The sequence below is a fragment of the Podarcis pityusensis genome, assembly GCF_964106645.2.
Source record: "Podarcis pityusensis genome assembly, chromosome: 8".
Taxonomy (NCBI): domain Eukaryota; kingdom Metazoa; phylum Chordata; class Lepidosauria; order Squamata; family Lacertidae; genus Podarcis; species Podarcis pityusensis.
In genome coordinates, this window is record NC_138033.1 from 85,682,814 (window position 1) to 85,703,168 (window position 20,355).

Below are 20,355 nucleotides of genomic sequence, written 5' to 3' on the forward strand. Positions count from 1 at the left end.
AAACAATAACAACAAATACATCAAAACAATGGATACAATTCAGTGAAATCATAATTCATAGTAATTAGAAATATTGGAAAGAGCTACTGCACATCAGACCAGTGCCAAGTGACATTGTTGCTGTGGGAAGGAAATTCTTCACTCAGTACAGCAGGCAGCCTATTCCCAGACAGTACGATCTGTCATAGTTTTCCCCACTACAAGCAAGACACATTCCTGCTAAAGGGCAGCAATTATTTCTAAATTTGCACCTACACATGTACACGAGCACATTCGCATTTCATGCAAAACTCTGTTCTTGTGCCCTTTTAAGGTAATGTGCATATACGTGTGTGTGTGTGCGTGCGTGTGTGTGTTTGGGGGTGGGGAGGCGATGTGCAACTGGACCCCCTTGTCCTAATAAAAGTGTTGCCCAACTGATGCTTTCGAATGAAGCTTCCCAGCCGGGGAGCAGGACGTCTCCAGTCTCTGCAAGCGGCGGGGGGGGGGGGCTGTTGCCCAACCGCAGCGACCCTTAAAAACTTGCAATCCCCCGAGCGACAAAACCACCCTCTTTCTATGAGCCGCTTTCACCTCCGCCCGGGCTTGGGTGCACGTGGGGAAGGGGAAGAGTCCGAAAGCGAGTTTCTCCAACGAGAACCCGGAAGCCGCCTATCGACACTAAGCAGCGACCCTTCACCTAAATATATCTCTGTTGAAATATCTCTGTGGCAGGAGGGCCGGGCTAGAGAAGCCGGAAGTGGCCTCCCGGAAGTGGCTCATGTTCCGTATCTGCCTCCGTCCGTCGCTCGCAGGTCTGTGCAGCCCAGCCAGGAGAGGCGGCCCGCGCCCGCAAGCCCAGGTGAGTCCGGGGCCTGGAAGGCGGCCTAGGAGCTCCGCGAGCCGCGGCTCCTGCTTCGCTGCCGCCCTTCGAGCCTGCCGCCCCCAACGGCAGAGCTCTGGGCCGCTTCCCTCGCCGTCCGGGGGGCGGGAGGCATCGCCGGGCTCCGCTGAAAGGGAGGGAGGGAGGGAGGGAGGACTGTTGCTGCTGCTTATTTGCCTACTAAATTTGCCATAGCTGCCAACGTTTTCCCTTTTTTAAGGGAAATTCCCTTATTCCGAATAGGGTTCCTCGCAAGAAAAGGGAAAAGTTGACAGCTGTGAAATTTGTGTACCGCCATTCACTCGGAGATCCCAAGGCAGTTCACAACATCAAAATGCAAAATGCATAATAAAACCCTCCAGGAGTGGACGCCCCCCCAGCGGTGGCAGCCGATGGTTAGGGTGACGGGAGCAGTAAGAGGACAAAGCGAGCCTTGCAGACCAAGGAACCGCCTAGTCCAGCACCTTTTTCTCACGGTCCTTCAGTGCCATTCAGACGTTGCTGGACCCAGAGGTGGATTTAGAGGCGCTCAAGTTGTTCAGTAGCACTGGGCGTGGAGCCTCGAAGGCACCTGCAGCAGATGCCACAACAGTGATGTAAAATGAAAGACAAGAGATGGGGGTGTGCACAGAATTTTGGCACCACTTGCTGGACCATCGCCCCTGATCGTTGGCCGTGCAGGCTGCAGGGAGTTGGGAATCCAGCAGCACCTGGAGGGCATCATGTTGACTAGCCTTGCTCCAAGCTGTTGTCCTGATTGCAGCGCTGTCACTCCAAGGAGCCACATCAGCACATCCTCTGCTCGCTGTTTGAGCAGAAATGATTTTTCTCATGACAATAATCATGTGTTGTCTGCTCTCTCTATAAGGATCTTATAAGATCCCAGCCAGAGTGGTGTAGTGATGAGAGAGTTGGACCAGGCCAGGTTCAAATCCGCACTTGGCTTTGAAGCTCCTTGGCCAGTCACTCTCTCACAGGCTCACCACGGAGCAGCCTGCTGGATCAGGCCAATGTCCCATCTAGTCCTGCATCCTGTTTTCAAAGTGCCCAACTAGATGCGTGCCAGGAACATGCAAGCAGGACATCGGCGCAACAGGACCTCTTTCCTCCTTCGGTTTCCAACAACTGGTATGTGGCAGAAGAGCATAGCCTCCATCATGGCTAGTAGTCATTGGTCACTACCTTCTCCATGAATTTGTCCGATTCTGTTTAAAATCCATCCAAGTTGGTGGCCATCACTATCTCCTGTTGGAGCGAATGCCATAGGTTAACTTAACTGTAGCCCAACATCATGTTCTAGATTGTGGTAGGAGATCCGTGTGTGATTTCCTGGCATTGGAACAAGGGGCAGCGAGTAGTTGCCCAAGGCTTGCCTGTTGCCTTGCTAGCAGTGGTAGGGCTTGAATGCCATATCCAGTTATCTTTCTAATCCCCACCACCAATTTAAATACCCCCTGTATTCAACCTGATGTTCTCTGGATGTTTTGGCATATAACTCCGCTTAAGCCTGTGCCGCTGTATGATTCTGGGCCTGATGGAAGCATAGCTTTGCTGTTTGGGACTGATGGGACTTGTAGTCCAAAATATCCCAAGTTGGGAAAGGCTGATCTGGGTGCCTTCAGTTGGAGGATCAGTCTGGACTTCAGTACAAAAAGACTTTAGAAAGATAATCATCTTTCTAGCATGCTCATCTAGTGAATGAGAAGTACAGCACAAGTTGAGTGTCACAGTTTAGTATAAAAAGCCCACATGCACACATTACCTGAGGCAAAGCTATTTGGGAAGGTTGCTTATTATCAGCAGCTGAAAAAGCGAGGCTGTTTGGAAGTCACAACTCCTATTCTAGCATTAAAAACATCTGATGAAGGGTAGCATCATCATCAAGCTGACTACAGTACTAGGTGGAACTATATTTAAAGGCTGCCTTTCTATCCAAGGCAGTGAACAAAAAGTACATTATTATAATAAAACATTAAAAGTACAAAAAATACCCAATATATTAAAATATAATTTAGCCCATATAAAAGCCATTTCCTGAGCTGCAGCAATATGATGAGAGGGGGGATTTCTAGTAGTGAAAGGGAGGTTTCCTACTAAAGTTAATTTAGCATTTCCTTATAATTTGGTCTCTTAAATGACTTGTAGTCCCCAGTTCCTGCTTCTGAAGACACAACTGGTAGTGGAAATGCTTGTTGATATGTTTTTTATAATTAATACCTGAGACACTGTGACCTTAAGGTTTATTGGATTGTAGTCATAAGATGTGTTTTCAACCAGCATTCTTCAGTTACACAAATATTAGAGCTTAAGTTTATATGAGAGTCCATGTCCCCGTGTATCTTCCAGAGATTTCAGTTAAAGGGTTTATCTGGATACAAATGGTTTCAGTGCCGGTCATATCAATTTTCTTTACAGACTGACCCCCTATGCCTGACCACGCAGATGTCAGCCTGCCCCCAGAGGACCGGGTCAGGGGTCTTATCCAAATGGGCAGTAGTGTGGAGGTGAATGAAGATGTCCCACCTCGGAGGTACTATCGTTCTGGAGTTGAGATCATCCGGATGGCAACTATCTATTCTGAAGAAGGCAACATTGAACGTGCCTTTATATTGTACAACAAATACATCACGTAAGAAATTTGCATTGCTCAGTAATAACAGAAGAACCTCTGTTCTGATAAGCCTGTTAAGTACCGTTGTATTGTAAACCAGCTGGGCCAGATGGAGCTTATACGAGATTCTTGCCCAGTTACTTATTGTGACTCAGGTGTGCTGGTACTGGCTTCTTCCCTCACCTAACTTTTTAATCAGCAAGAAGAAGATGACTTTATCTCATCCCAAACCTGAGCCTAAGGATTTATCTAAGCAACCTGTCAAATCAACCCTCGATTGTATTTTAATCTTTGTGGATAGTTCTGTAAATCTTGATTCAAAGACAAGGCAAGTGTCCAGCCTGCATGTAATGGATGTGCATTCAGTAGAAGGGCTGTAGCTCATAGGTAGAACATCTGCTTTGCACGCAGAAGGTCCCAGGTTCAACCCCTGGTTTCTCCAGGTATTATTTTATTATTATTCGAATTTATATACCACCCTATACCCAGAGGTAGTGGTGGGAATGTTGCCTGTCTGAAAGCCTGGATAGATGCCACCAGTCAGTGTTGACAGTACTGAGCTAGCTGGATAAACAGGCTGGCCTATGGGTTGTATCAAATGTTAGTCCTACTTGGAGTAGACCAATTGAAAATGAAATACATGACTAACTTAGGTTCATTCATTTCAGTGGTCTACTCTGAGTAGGCCCAAGTCCCCTTTACCAGCTTTGTCTGGTTCTCCAGCTGCAACCATTCATGGACAAGAATTGCCTGACCAATGTAGTCCAGACATTTGTAACCTCAAGACTAGATCACTGTAATCCACTCTACTGGAGCTGTCCTTGGATCTGGTTTGAAAGCTCCAGCTGGTGCAGAATGCAGTGGCCAGACTGCTGGTGGGGCAGTGGACCAAAAACATGGGACACCTTTGTTAAACATTCTGCTCTGGTTGCCCATCTGCTGCTGAGCCAGTTCAAGGTTGTTGTATTCACTTACAAAACCCTGGACAATTTAGGTCCTGGGTACCTGAGGGATCACCTGAACTCTTATATCCCAGCCCAACCTTTATATTACTGAGATCATGTGCAGAAGCGTCATTGGTCATTCCCCAAGTTGGTGGTGCTCATTTGGCAACAGCAAGAAACCATGCCTTTAGTGTCATCAGCACACTCCTGTGGAACACTCTGCCAGTAGAGATTAAGCAGGCACCTTCTGTGCCAACTTTTAAGTGCCTGCTGAAAACCTTGCTGTTCTGCCTGGCCTATGCAGGCAATTAAGAATACAGCCTTCCACAGTCACTAATCGGTGTCTGTTTTTAACTCTTTAATATAGTTTTATTGTACAATTTTATATTTTAGGGATGTCCAACTCCCAATAGACTGTGATCTACTCACAGTATTAAAAAACTGGCAGTGATCTACCCAAAGTTGTTGAGCTTTTTTTAGTAAGCCAAAGTTTGTTTTTTGCTTTTTTTGCTTCTTTGTAAGGAGATCGCTTAGGGGTGGGATATCTAACAGGTACACCCTGATCTACTGGTAGATTGCGATCTACCTTTTTTGGACATGCCTGTTGTATTTTATTGCTGTATACCACTTTAATGCAGTTTCTTTTATGACATAGCAATATAGAAATATTTTTATAAACAAAATAAAATATGGTACAAGCGCAGTGGGGATGGGGAAGATAAATGAGCATGTCACTGGTGTAATGTCTTGGGCATGAAAAGCACCATGTTTTGCTCACCACTCCCAATAGTCATTAATACAACAGCTGTCGGGGGGGGGGAGTTGGGGGCTGTGTGAATGCTGTAAAAATTACTTCTGGGGTTGGGCAGAGGGACCTTATTGATTCCATTATATGAGGATGAAAAGTCAAATGAGTTTCTTTTAACCCAGAAAAGTAGTTTTTGTAATTATCAGCAAGCAGGCTCAAGGGAGGTCTCTGGGCTGTAGCACTGACTGCCAAACTAACAAAAACTGTAACTTGCCTGGATTGTTGAATGCAAAAGGATCTGCCAGGTTTGTGTATTTAATTTATAAATTTATATCCCTCCTTTCTCCCAAACTGGGATTCAAGGCAGCTTGCAACATTTGAAAACAACATTATAAAATACCAGTGTTATAGAAACAAACAAGTTGAAAACAGTAATTAAAATACTCTCACTGAGAGAACTGAGATTACAGGGAACCAGGCAGAGGGCCTTCCTCGGTAGTTGCTCCCGCCCTGCGAAACACCCTCCTGTAAGATGTCAAGGAAATAAACAACCATCTGACTTTTAGAAGACATCTGAAGGCAGTCTTGTTCAGGGAAGTTTTTAAGGTTTGATGTTGTATTATGTTTTAATTTGTTGGAAGCTGCCCTGAGTGGCATAGGGGCGTATAAATAAGAAACTATCACCACCACCACCACCATCAGAGCACATTTAGAACCGGCAATTAAAGTGCAATTTGCCCTGACTATAATGGTCTGCACCTTAAGTTTTTAAAGGCTTGTCTGAACAGGAAGGTCTTAGCCTGCTGGTGGAAGGATAGCAAAGAGGGAACAATCTAATCTCTCCTGGGAGGGAATTCCACAAATTGGAAGCAGCCAGAGGAAATGCTGTCTCTTTGGTCACCACCAACCGTCCTCCTTAAGTTGATGGGACCGAGAGAAGATCCCCAAGAATCTTAGGGAGATGCAATATTTCAGATAGCCTGGGCACAAGCCATATAGGCTCTTATAGGCCATAACCAACACTTTGAATTGTGCTCAGAAACAGACTGATAGCCAATGAAGTTAGCTCTCCGTAACTGGTCTCAAACAGCAGTCTGCCTGGCTGCATATATCGACATGTAGCTTCAGTTACTAGTTCAGTTCAGCTTATTTCTTACTAGGCCAAGAGAATCCTCTTCCATTCCTCCCCTGGGAAAGAGGACCTACATTTTCACTTGTTGGCATTTGCTGATTATTGAGCCGCGAGGTTCACATTTTCCCTTCAGTGTTTGAATGAAAAGCTGATAGCTGGCTCAGAGTTGCAGTTTAAGGTTACCCAATCAAAGGCCTGTTGTGTTTTTTTATTGTTAAGATGCCACATATATCAGTCTTAACAATCTTCTAAGTTTGCTTTGAGGGACGTGGGTGGCGCTGTGGTCTAAACCATTGAGCCTAGGGCTTGCCGATCGGAAGGTCGGCGGTTCAAATCCCCGCGACGGGCTGAGCTCCTGTTGTTCAGTCCCAGCTCTTGCCCACCTCGTAGTTTGAAAGAACGTCAAAATACAAGTAGATAAATAGGTACTGCTCCAGTGGGAAGGTAAATGGCATTTCTGTGCGCTGCTTTGGTTTGACAGAAGCAGCTTAGTCATGCTGGCCACATGACCCGGAAGCTGTACGCCGGCTCCCTTGGCCAGTTAAGCGAGATGAGCGTCGCAACCCCAGAGTCGTCCGCGACTGGACCTAACGGTCAGGGGTACCTTTACCTTTTACCTTTTAAGTTTTCTTTGATCTGAGATCTGGGAGTCAAAGCTGGGGGCAGGGTGGGGGAGTGGGAATCTTCCTACTCCTAGGAGACAATATCAAATTTCTAGTGAGCTGTGCTGTTGGGGTTTTTCCAGTAACATTGAAAGTCGCTTTACTGTTCAGCCAGTTTTTTAGCAGTACCTCAAAATCCTCCCTCAGGATTTGGATTCCACAAGAGCAGCCTTCCTTGTAGCCAAGAAGGGATATTGGCACTCTTCATAGGCGGTGATGTCATGCATATCACAGGAACCTCCCATTACTCGCTTTTACAACCTTTACAAAGTTACTCGCTTTCACAACCTTTACATTCATTCAGTTCCCAAGCAAAATGCCTTTTCTTTCCTGTCTTGGATATGATTGGCTGCCTTCCTTCAGAGTCCAGTGTATTGCATTGAGCTCCTCCGCCCCCCCCCTTTAGTGCTGTGGGCTGGTTTGTGGCCTCTGTGTGTTTACTCAGAAGTAAGTCCCACCAAGTTTGTTAGGGCTTACTTCTGAGTAAGTGTTCATAGGGTTGCAGCTTTAGGGTTTCAGGTGCTGTTGAAATCCTTTAACACGCTGAAAATCCGCTTCACAGTTCGTTTCAAAACGTCTCTAAGCGAATGTTAAATTCTTGTTAGTTCCAAAAATGGAAGTGGGGGTCTGGTATGGTCAGCCTTCTCTCCTTTCCAATGGCTGTTGCTGCCACCATTACCCAGGCATCTTCTATGCACAATTTTCCTGCTCCAGCCCCATTACATTCAGTACATTTTTTCCTGATTAGCATCACCTTCAGCCTTGCTTAACCTTCCATGCTTCCTCTTTTATGGGCATTTCTGGGAAGAGAAACTGGCCAAGGGACCTGCTAAGTGTAAAACTTGCTGGATCCCTCCCAGCTCTGCTCCCTCTTGGCAGCCACCTAAGCCTCCTTTAACTAAACAAATCCTCCAACTGTGATTCTGCCATTGCAGTAACAAATGCGGGAGCAGTGAGGAAACTCTGTGTGGATTACAGTACAAATGGTGTTTCTGTTTTGTCAGGCCTTGTGCAGGACCGTCCTGCGGGAGGGAACTCGTCTTGGAGGACTAAGCATAGCTTAGCCTAAATTATCCATTTTTGGAGGATTGCTCAACCTGATCCCACCAGGGATGCTCAGACTTTTGAATGAAGTTGGCATAGTCATTGCGAAGCGCTTCATAGGTGCAGAGCAAATTTGCTCAGATGATGGGAGGTTGTAATGGGGAGGTACTGAGAAGCAAATGTGCTTCCCAAAGGGTCCTCTCCAGGGGCAGAGTGGTGAGTTCATCCTGCCTTTCCAGAAGGCAAATGCAGTAGCAATACAATAAAACTGAGGTCGACCTAGAAACATGTTTGTTTACTGTGTTTTCTTTAGAATTTGGAGGGGTTGGATAAAGTTGTTTGGAGACTGAACTCCTGGTTGGCCAATCCTGGCCTAAATCAGCATCTGAATGAAAGTACATTTAAGTTGCTGAAATAGGACCCTTAAGATTGCAGCTGAAAACTAAATTGTCAGTTATGTGCAGGAGGTTGAACCATTTCCATTTATGCAAACTTGTGCCTGAAGTAGGCTTGAGCTTTGCTTTGATGCTACTTCGCAGGCCAGTTTTTCCTTTGAACAAATAATTCCCATGATCTTTGCTTGTGTGGAGGAACAGAATATCCAGATTTGCAAATTATAGTCTGTTCCAGTACCTGGCTGTGGTGACCATTTCCATTAGAAGAAGGAAGTGGCAGAAAGCTCAGCTTTTGCCCAGGGACTGTTTTGTATGCAGAGAGTCAAATTTCTCTTGGGGAGCAAGTTTGCCATTTAAATAGAGATATATGAGTAACACGGATGCAATTTTCCACAGAGATTACGATCCTGTGACCCAAAGCTCTAAGTGTGATATTCTGAGTCTGTTTGAGATGCAGTTTCCTGTGGAGTTCCTGTGCTAGAAAAGGGATGTCTTTAGTTTGTGGTGGAGAGCAGGATTGTGGTCTGGAATTTTGCTGTAAAAAATGTAAACTGAAATTCTGATCCCAGAGTCCCCATGTGATCAGGGTACGTAGGCCTGATCTTAGCCACACAGGATTATTGTATTGGACCTGGAAATGTTGTAACAACCCAAGTGTGGTCATGGTTCTCCTTCCTACATCTCAGCTGCCTGTTTTCACTTTCTTTGTCCTCTCTATTCCAAGGCTCTTCATAGAGAAACTTCCGAAGCATCGTGATTACAAAACTGCTATCATTCCTGAGAAGAGAGACACAGTAAAAGTAAGTGGCCACACTGGCCGTAATGGGGAAACTTTGCTTTAAGATTTTCCTCTAGAGCAAAGCTGCTGTAGCTCCCAGATACTGGCAATGAGGAAGAAGCTGTTAGTCTGTCACAAGCATATATAGAAACTATTTTGCAATGAATTATGTTGCAAAATGCAGGCGCCCGAGAGAGAGAGAGAGAGAGCGCACGCTAAGAAGTGTGTCACCCTTCCTTGTAAGTTTCTGTCCTGACTCCCTCTCCCTGCTGTGCTGTTGCACAGCTCCAATTTATTTCAGTGGTGCTTGCCTAGGCAAACATCCTGGCAGACTGTTCCAGGCCCCTCTAATAATGGTTCTTATTGTCACACTGCTACTGATCACAGCTTCTTTTTGAGTTCTAAAGAACTTGATTTTCATGCTTACTTTCTCTCTATCCAGAAACTAAAAGAAGTTGCATTTCCTAGAGCTGAAGAGCTGAAAAAGGAGCTTTTAGAAAGATACAACAAAGAATATGCACAGTACAATGTACAAAAAGTGAGTAACAGGAGGAGAAATGCATGAGCTCCAAATTGTGGCTCTGAAGACCACAGCTTGCAGGGAATGATGGCTGTTTGGGGTCTGTTTGTGTTTGGTCCTGGTCAAACAGTGAAGCTGACATGTTATCCCAGCACTGTACCCCAGCTACCCTTGATCTCTCTCCCTATTCCAGCAACTGGTATTCAGGAAAAAACTCTTCCATCTTCATCCAGAGTGGCTGTGGAGGTTCTGCTCTGGTGTCTTGGGGTCAATAATGGACTGGATGGGGAAGAACAAATTTGAAGTTAACATAAATGAGATAGTCTTGCTTATAGGAGTTTAGCCTGTTGTGAATGGGAGTAACACTCCCCATTAAATCTCAGATTATAGTCTGAGTGTTCTCCTGAATCCAGCCTTGAGCCTGGATACTCAAGTGATGGCCACAGTGAGGAATGCCTTTGCCCAGTTTAGATTGGTACACCAAATGTGCCTGTGCCCAGAAAATACTGGTTTAGCCCTGGTGACACATGCCTTAATTACATCTGGATTATAGCGATGTGCTTTCCATGGGGTGGACTTTGAAGAATTGTCCATAAACTTCAATTAGTCCAGAATGCAGCAGCCGGATTTCTTTTTAAATCTGCTTTTGCCTGTGAGACCCAAGGACTTCCATGGGCTGCCTGTGTTGCACCTTTTCTCACCTGGTCCCTTGTCTGATGTTCCTGATGCAGAAGAAGCAGGAGGAAGAGTTTGCCCGCAGCCTGGCTCTGCAGCAGCAGCTGGAGGAGGAGAGGCAGAGGGTGGCCAGGATGAAGCAGCAGCAGGCTGAGCAGGAGCAGTTCAATGCATTCGAGGAAATGATCCGGCGCCAGGAGCTGGAGAAGGAGCGCCTGAAAATCGTGCAGCAGTTTGGGAAGCCAACCCCCAACACCTCGGATGGCCCCTTGGTACCTGGCGTGCTCAAGCCCTTGAGCCCCAGTGGAGGAGGAGTGCTGCCAAAGCCCCCCACTGTGGACAGGTCTCTGAAACCTGGAGCTTTGGGGATCCCAGAAAACAGTTAGTATGCCTTGACCCACCTTGTTTGGCTACTGGGTGACAGATCTCCTTCCCTTCCACATGAAAACATGAACAAACCCCTCACCTACAATGTGAGAGTGTTCTAAAACCAAATTACACCACTTTTGTGCCACTTAAAACCCTGCTTGTGCCGATCCAGATCTCTGTATTGTAGAGTATTGACAAGATGACCCTTTGGGTTCCTTCCAACTCTACAATTCTGATTCTAGGATCTGGTATGTTCTCTGCAGAAGAGACAGATCCCTCTGCTACTGTTTTGCCATCTGAAGCTGAGCCGCCTCACAAGCCCGTTTTATTTCCTGCCCTGCCCTCATGCTCTTGAGTGGCCATAGGCGTGCATGCACGCGGGGCCGTGGGGGCCAACCCCCCTATTTTCACTGAGGGGGCCGCCCCCTCTATTCCACGGCCAGATGGGCTCTGTTGAGCCCTCCCACAGCTGTGACTAGGCCCCATCGGGCCTTTGAGGGGGCGCAACGGCTGCTGTCAGGCCTCTTCCCACTGTTGGGTGGAACCCAGCGCGCCTGAGTGGCCAGTTGCAGGGACAGGATGTGACAAGACAGCCGTTCTCCAAGGACCCAACAAGTTTGTGGGCTTCAGTGGTTGATTGGAGAAACCTGGGTTCTAACTTAATCCTTGAATATTCGCCCGCCTTTCATTCCCCCCCCCCCCAATTTTCCTCCATCTGCTCACTGAAAATATTATCAGTTCTTTCAGAAGGCAGTTCTGAAATACAGAGAATCCTGCAACATTGAGACATTTTTGCAGTGGAGCGATGGTCATGAGTTCTGTTAGTAGGTCCCCCCCTGTGGAATGTAAGGGGTGACACACATATTGGAAAGGGCTTTTGGACCTTATACAGCACACCTGAGCTTTTTATTTCCAGGTGTGCATCCGCTTACCAGAGGCAACTTTGGGCTACCTCTTAATTCTGGTTGAAATAACCACTGGCCCTTTTTTAAAGTGCTGGTCTCAAAACAATCTTCCTGTGACCTATTCTTCCAAACAACAGATCATGTAGTAAATCTGAGTCCGGACCATTCAGTTCAGATTGCAGGCATTGACTCATACGTTTGAATGCTTCCCTTCCTCCCTCACACACACACGCATAGTGAACTAGCAATTCGGGGTAAAAGCTTAGGCTAGAACCAGGCCTGATATATGCCTGTCACATTGTACATCAAAATCTTCTCTTCTCTCTGCAGATACTACTATAGAAGGACTTCGCCATGTGACTGTCCCCAGAGAACTCTGTCATAAATTCCTCAAGTTGGCGGATGCAAACACTGCAAGGGGTGTAGAGACATGTGGAATCCTTTGTGGGAAGCTGGTACGGTGACTTCTGGGATAATTACGTCAATATTTGGTAGTCCCCGGTTTCAAGGCTCTCAAGTTGCTGATTTGATTACTTGGAAATATTTGTGTTTATTAATATTAACTTGCTTTACATCACTTAAAGAACATGGGTGCATATATCAAAGCTGTTGCACATATGTAAAACTGGTTGCACTGATGTGAAGTCATGGAACGTTCATGAACACTCTTTCTTGCAAAAACTCACCCTGAGAAGATACAAGTTGCAAAAAGTCAGCTTTGTTGAGGGGCGTCTTTTGGAGGAGACCTTGTATAAGAGTTAGGGACAAGAGAGGGTGTGTGCTGTCAGCAGGAGTGGTGGAGAAGCAGGAAGACTGAGTGGGCAGCAGGGCTAAGAGGTAATAGACAGAGCCCCGAGGCCACGGACAGACAGATGGTGGTGATGTCAAAATATTTCAGCAGTGCAGGAGCCTACAATACCACCCTAGACTGATGCTGCTCTGGATATTGGATAGTACAGCTTGTTGTTTCACACCTTCGAAGGTTATGGTGGCTTCAATGTGTTTTGGTAAAAAGATAAATTAATCTCTCTTTTTTTTTTATAATAATGTACTGCAACCTTTGCTTTAGTTTGTAATACATTAGGACCACTTCTTTCAATTTTTTAAAATGAAGCTCTTAAGCTGAAAAACCCCCTCAAGTGTTTGATGTTGTCTTTTATATTTTTACACTGTAGCCAGAAAGCCAATTTGACCCATTTTTCTTTGCCTCCAGCCTCCCTTAAACTTCTCTAGGTGGGAGATTTGTTCATCTAGGCAGCTTTTGCCCTTCGGATTCTTAAAGTGGGACACAGGTGGTTTTTTTAAAGTAATTCAGTAAAATTAAACAACAACAAGGCAGCGGAGGGATGTAAAATCAAGAGCCAGCAGCAAAACAGACCTTTTAATCTATCTAAAAATGTTTCAATGTTCTCTGGTTATGGTATGACATGTTGTTGTCTTTTTATACTGGATATTTCTAAATTTTATTTTTCCTCTTTGATTTATCTATTCTGCTTCATTGGAGGTTTTTAAACAGAGGTTGGGTGTCCACGTGTCAGTGATTTTTTTGCCGGGATCCATGCATTGCAAGGAGTTTGGATTGGATGGCCCTTGTAGTCACTTCCAATTCCATGATTCTATGATTACATTGTTTAATGACATTTATCATGGGTTGCTTGTGTTATGGGAACACCGTGTATAAATGCTGGTGTCGATCAGTTAGCCACATGTCAGTCAGTTTCTGCAGCCCCAGCAGGGCCCCCAAGTGGTCCCTACCTCAAGCCACCCTTCAAACACACTTTTGCATCAGCAGCTGCTTCCAGGTGCGGCACAGTGCCCCGACCAGAACATGGGAAGTTAATGTGGTGTCCCAGGGGTGGTGGATGTGTCTGAGAGCTGCCATTTTAATTTACCATGGAACACCACTATCTTGGCAGCACTGTGGGGAATTTGAATGGGCGCTCCTCCAGAGTAGTCTGCTGCCCACCGCCTCAGTCCCTACTGGGGCATTGGCAGGTGACACTGAGGTAGGAGAGGGGCTTACCTGTGGGCACTGTACCACGGGCTCCCTCCTACCTAGAACCCCTGCTAAGAGAAATGGAATAAAAATATGGGTGATAGAGGAGGCAGGGAATTGGGGGAAAATCCTTACACAGCAAGAGGAGCTTGGCATTTTTATCGGAAGGGGAGGTACAGCCTAGTTCAGGCATCCCCAAACTCGGCCCTCCAGATGTTTTGGGACTACAATTCCCATCATCCCTGACCACTGGTCCTGTTAGCTAAGGATGATGGGATTTGTAGTCCCAAAACATCTGGAGGGCCGAGTTTGGGGGTGCCTGGCCAAGTTCATAGAACTGTGGAATTGTAAGGAACCCCAAGGGTCATCTAATTCTGCCCATTGCAGTGCAGGTGAGGCTGGTGGGATCGGCAAGAGGGCATTGAAAAATCACACCAGAAAGTGAGCAGTAATTGGAGGAGGAGGAGGGAAAGCTGAAATTCACTAAAACATCCAAACTGTCCAGGTCTCTAACGTCTCTGAAGCTGGGAGTGTGGTGTTGGGTCATTCCATTCATAGGCCATTATGTTTATGTCACTGGGGCTGTGTGGTGTTTAAATGGAAGCACTGTTGGCTGTTGCTAATTCCTCTTCCTTGCCCCCTTGCCCTTCTTTTTTTCCTTCCAGATGAAGAACGAATTCACAGTAACCCATGTCATCATCCCCAAGCAGCACGGGGGCCCTGACTATTGCAACACTGAGAATGAGGAGGAACTCTTCCTGATCCAGGATCAGTACAGCCTTATCACTCTGGGATGGATCCATGTAAGCCCTTGCTCAAGGCCTTCCAGGTGCAAAAGCCTGTTTGTGGGTGTACTTGTTACGGGCTGAGTCTTTGCCAGGTTCCTGTGCTTTCCCCGCAAAGCAATTGGCTGCTGCCTGCTGTAGAGCAGAAGACAAATTCAGAGATTTGTGGAAGGTCCCAAAGCAACCTGCTGCTGGGGGATGCAAAACCCTAGTGTGCTCCTCTTGTGCAGTCGGACTTCTCAGTGAATTGTGACTACTTGCATGCCTGTGTATGGTGGGGAGGGGGGTGGAATTACCAAGTGGATTTCCTTTGGTGCTTATCACACCCAGGGCCAGCCTTAGCATTGGGCACAGTGAGGCAGCTGCCTCAGGCAGCTAATTTTAAGTGTCATGAAAGGGCAGCATGCTGCTGTTACTGTTGAATTGCTCTCTGTGTGGGGGGGTTTCTTGTGGGATTTTCTGCCTCCGGTTCCAAAACAACTTGGCTTGTAGTGGGGACAATTATTTGCCACCTCAGGCAGCAAAATGTCTTTGGCTGGCCCTGACCACACCCTCTCACCCATCTGCTGAATCTGTCTGATCCCAGGGCTACCACCCTTGGCTGTGCTCTTAGTCATTCATTTCAGTGGGGCTCACATAGGAAAACTTCTTTCCAGATTGAGCTCTGTGTCCTAGTCTTTGTGCAGGATGGCATTTGAATTTACTTATCGAGCACCCAAATATTTATGGTCAGAAGTGGTCAGCACTGCACCTGCTTATTCTCTGCTTCCCCCAGTCTGGACTTAGATTGCTAGGGCGGGGGTGGGGTTGCTTGGGGAAGGTGACCACTCTGATAAAGAGCTATGAAAGGTCATGTTAATGTTTCCTTAGAGAACAGGAGCCTTTCCCACTTGCTTGGTGGTTGTCAAGAATGAGCCATGCCTTTCTTGGTGCTTGATTTTAATTTCTCCTTCTTTTCCTCCATCCTTATTTAGACACATCCTACCCAAACAGCTTTCCTTTCCAGTGTAGATCTACATACGCACTGCTCCTATCAGATGATGCTGCCGGAGTCTATAGCTATTGTTTGTTCGCCAAAATACCAGGAGTAAGTGTTCAATTTATTTGTATTGCAGACTAAATAAATGTGCTACGTTCATTCCATTCTGCACCTCATTCTAACAGAGGTTTGGTGCTTAGGCCAAGAAGAGAGGGCAGATGAGGCCTAGGAGGAATGTAGAAGGAGGGGATTTAAAAATAATATTAACCAGGCCTTTTTTTTCAGCCAGAGCTCACAGGAACTCAGCCCTGGCCCCTCGGAGGTGGGAGCCATTGCTATTCTAAGAGAACAAGGGAGAAGTTCATGAGGAGCTCTGGCACCTCTTTTTCTAGAAAAATAGCTCTGATAATAACCATAAGAAATGTAGATAACCCAGGCTGCGCTTCAACAGAGTTTAAAAGATTTTGGAAAATTGGGACAATTTGGGGGGGGGGGGGGAGAATTAAGGATGCAAGGGGGAACTAGGTTCCACTAAGGGGATTATGTACATTTAGCAGATGAATTTGCATCCTTGTGCTTCCAAAACATACGTTCCTCACCCCACCTTGGAGATTGTGTTAATAATAAGCAGTTCTAGGATTTCTTTCTAAATAATTAAATAAGACTCATTGACTGCTAGTCATAGTAACATAGCAATCAAAAGAGGCACCAGGTCTCTGAGCACCAGTTACTGGGAATCACAGATGGGGAGAATGCTGCTCTTGGGCTCCTTCTCCTGCCCATGATCACCGAGATCTGGTGTCCTAATGCATCCCGCCCCGGTAGGACCTGCCCAGCCATTCCATTGGCTACGGCCCACTCCCAGGCCAGCCTTCAACCCTTAAAAACACGTTTTCTTATACAAACTACAAAATGAAACAATAAACCAATAGAAAATAATAAAAGAGAAACAATTTACAATTACAGTGGTACCTTGGGTTACATACGCTTCAGGTTACAGACTCCGCTAACCCAGAAATAGTACCTCGGGTTAAGAACTTTGCTTCAGGATGAGAACAGAAATCGTGCTCTGGCGGTGCAGCGGCAGCAGGAGGCCCCATTAGCTAAAGTGGTACTTCAGGTTAAGAACAGTTTCAGGTTAAGAACGGACCTCCGGAACAAATTAAGTATGTAACCAGAAGTACCACTGTACACACAAATTAAAATAACCCCAACCCCATTTAAACATTAAAAACCACCCCACTCCATCCCAAAAAACAACCAGAATTTTAAGCTCCATGGATTAAAATTATTTTAAAAGCATTTTAAAACACACTAACATGGAGCAGGAAAAACAATAGCAGACCCCCCCCCAGCACTGTCCCGAGAGTTCATTGCAGTGAATCTGCCCCCGCCCTCTAGGCCAGCTGGCAAAGGCCTTGCAGAAGGAGCAGGCCCTGCAGTCCTCACCACAGCAGATCAGTATGCTTATATGTTCAGTACGAGGGTTTGGCTGTTCTTGGATATTCTTTGATTGTCCACATAATTCAAAAGACATGATAGTGGATTGTTAATCCATCTTGTCTTAAATTCCTTCATTTATGACAATACCATCCTTCAGTATCTTCTCACCTTCCAACATTCTTCACCAGGCAGAGATGAAATCTCCTTTACTGTCTTTGCCAAACCAGCACCTCCCATTGCCTAACCCTCCTGCCCATTTACTCCTCTGTCACAACCAATGCCGTTATACAGCCATTTCACCACAATTTTCTCTAAAATTCTTAGCTATCAGATAAGAATTTCCAAACTTCTTCTGGGATTTCCATCTGCAGATCTCTCTCCCGTTTTCCTGTATCTATGTGATTTGCCTCCCAGTTTTTAAGAATTAGTAGGGCTCTTCTTTTCATGACTTTCTGATGACTTTTGTTGTTGTTGTTGTTGTTGTTGTTGTTGTTGTTGTTGTTGTTGTTATATGCACGTATTAGTCACTTCTTCTTTTACAAAAAGTAACTCAATAGTACAAAAATTAAAATCAGAATGGAGATAACCCTAAAAATGCATTCATACATATAAAAGGCAAGTCTAGTACATCCAATCCACTGGAAGAGACCACAGGTACCTAAAATATTTTATGTATGCTGCTTATTTTAGTGTAGTTCAGTTCAGTTTAGTTTATTAAATTTATACATCACTTGATTGTTTTAAAAAACCAAAAAAACAAACAAACTTCAAAGCAGTTTACAAAAAATATGTAGGAAACCCAGAAGTGCTAATGAGTGAGATTTAAATAAATATGTTACACAAAACCTGCTATCAGTTTTGAGGCATACAAGTGATTTTATTTACAATCTTTCTAGGACTGGATTCTTTAAATTGACAGACCATGGCATGGAAGAGATCTCTTCCTGTAGGCAAAAAGGGTTCCATCCACACAGCAAAGATCCCCCACTCTTTACAGTAAGTATATCCAAAGTGCATTGGCCTGGTTCTTGCTGATTCCCCCAAATCCTGCCTGTACTGCAATGGCATGCTAACAGGAAAGCCTTTATCCAATTTCTGTTCTGATGCCTGCTAGGGTCAGAGAATGCCTCCTCTTTCTCTCCCCACTATTTGAGATTCTTTCTCTGTGTAGCGCTGGAAACTGCCAGTGAAGCAGGATGGTGTGGATTTTTCTCCAGCATAAAAATATCAGAATCTATAGTGGGACCCTAATGCCTGTTTAGGAGTGAGTCCTATTGAATTTAAGGGGGCTTACTCAAATGTTAGGGTTGCAGCCAGGAAAAAGAAATTCCAGTGGGTGCTGGAGCTTTTGACTGCAGAAGATATTCTCAGCACAAACTCTTGCAACAAATTAGAGCTTCTGAAATGCTTTGCCGTCCCAGGGCTAGCCCTTGGTCCCTATTCAGGGAATCTGGGATGGAGCCCTGAGGCAGAGGCAGTTGGGAGTTGGGTGTGTGATGGCAACCCAGATCAGCTGGGTGGGGAGCACATTGTTCCTAAACCTCTCACTGAAGGGGAAATCTGCTGGTGACGTTGAGGTACTTGGAATACTCTAAGACTGCCATGCACCATGTACAATTACAGTGGTACCTCTAGATGCGAACGGGATCTGTTCCGGAGCCCCGTTCGCATCTAGAAGCAAGCGTAACTAGCAACGGCACGTCTGCGCACGCACGCACGCATCGCTTTTCACCGCTTCTGCGCATGCGCATGACGTCATTTTGAGTGTCTGCACATGCATAAGTGGCAAAACCCGGAAGTAACACGCTCCGTTACTTCTGGGTTGCCACTGAGTGCAACTCGAACACGCTCATCCCGAAGCACATTCAACCGAAGGTATGACTGTAGTATCACTTTCAGCCTGTACATTGTGTTGAATTTAGCTGCCCCACCTGCTCTTGACTGCTGTGGCCTTCATTTCCTTTTCCTTTTCCCTTTCAGACCTGCAGTCACGTGACTATCCTGGAGCAGGAAGTGATGGTACTGGACCTTCGATAAAGCAAATGCCTTCATGCCTTTCTCAGCCATTAACTGTCCTCTACATTAATTTATGATGACTAATAATACCCTCTCTATGCAGCAGTTCCCAAGGCTCTCCCTGTAACGCCACAAGAGTTTCACATTCTTTCTGATCTCAGTTGTTAAATTAGGGAGGAGAGAGGAACTCTTAGGAGATATCACTAAACTTAATTCAAGTAGTATTTGGCTGCTCACTGATCCTCTTCAGGCTTTACTCTGCTGAACCTTAATCCAAAAATCAAGCAAATTAATAACCTATAAAAATCTGTTTGTGATATGCTGAGCGCATAAATTCATCTGTTTCCTCTCTTTCAAGCTGCAAACATAGAATTTCCTCCAAAGCTCATAAACCTTTGGTGGATTCCCCAAGTGCTGTGCCAATAGCTCTACTTCTTGTGAGCGACAACAAAATGATGTTTACGTTGGAAGGAAATGAGCATATGCAGGAAGATTGTGTTTTTTGTTGTCAGGAATTCTTCAAAAGATAAATAAATCACAAGTTCTTCCAGGCTTCCGTTTCAGGGAGAGGGAGGAGATAGGAGTTACAGGAAAAGAGAAGCCAAAGGAAGGGATTCCATAAATAGCTTCTTGGTTCCATTCTTGGCACAGTTTGCCAAAGGATGGATCTGCACTTGATTTGTGCTATGAACTTTCAGTTCCAGCAAGTGCCGATATGCACTGAATCATCTAACTCGAGTTGGACAACCCCTTAAGTAATGCTTTAAGGCCTAGACCAGCAACTTAAAGGCCTAGACTGAGGGTTAGTTCGATATAGAGATTTAAAAATAGGTTTACTGTTGGAAAAACGACTCTGGTACCTCTACATCTTGTACCCTGGCCTCGTATCACATTGCAGTGAAGGGCAGGTTTAAAATATTTTAAATAATAAATAAATACACCTATAAAAAGAACGTAAGTGTGATGACACTTCTCTCTTTCTCAAGCAGGTGTAGCCAATGTATGTTCCAGATGTTCCACGACTCTAAACTCTCATCCACCCAGTCAGCATTTGCCAATGGCCAGGGATGATGGGAGCTGTAGTCCAGCAACACCTGAAAGGCCACAGGTTCCCCATCCCTACCCTACAGATTGTGTCTTGCCACCCCGCCTTGTCACTTGATTGCAGCTGCTTCTTCCAGTCTGTAAATTGTAAACAGATCAGTGGGTGAGAAGCATTATCTACAACTCTGCGGCATGGAATGCTTACTGGGAGCGGAGGGGAAACTGACAGCTAGCTGGGAGGGGGAATAGAATGGAGAAGATGGAAAGGGAGGAAGAGACACAAAGATAAGAAGCAAGCAGAGAAGACCCATCTCCTTGTCTGCATAGGCCATGCCCTGGTTCACATTGAAAAGCCATCTACTGTACAGTACTCCCAGGTACAGAAGTGAGTGCTACCCTGAAGAAGAAAAAAATCAATATTTTTATGTAGTTGGCTCCAACACCAGT

At 45.5% G+C, this 20,355-nt stretch overlaps 1 protein-coding gene across 1 annotated transcript; it reads left to right on the forward strand.

The window, feature by feature from the left end:
* The first annotated feature begins 723 nt into the window (after positions 1-723).
* STAMBP (STAM binding protein) lies at positions 724-19,817 on the forward strand. The gene is made up of 10 exons (XM_081017470.1): positions 724-841; positions 3,278-3,491; positions 9,123-9,198; positions 9,619-9,714; positions 10,428-10,752; positions 11,976-12,100; positions 14,307-14,444; positions 15,401-15,513; positions 17,745-17,844; positions 18,829-19,817. Exons 2-10 carry the CDS (start codon positions 3,289-3,291, stop codon positions 18,883-18,885), a joined length of 1,233 nt encoding a protein of 410 aa, XP_080873596.1. The 5' UTR covers positions 724-841; positions 3,278-3,288; the 3' UTR covers positions 18,886-19,817.
* Positions 19,818-20,355: the final 538 nt, after the last annotated feature.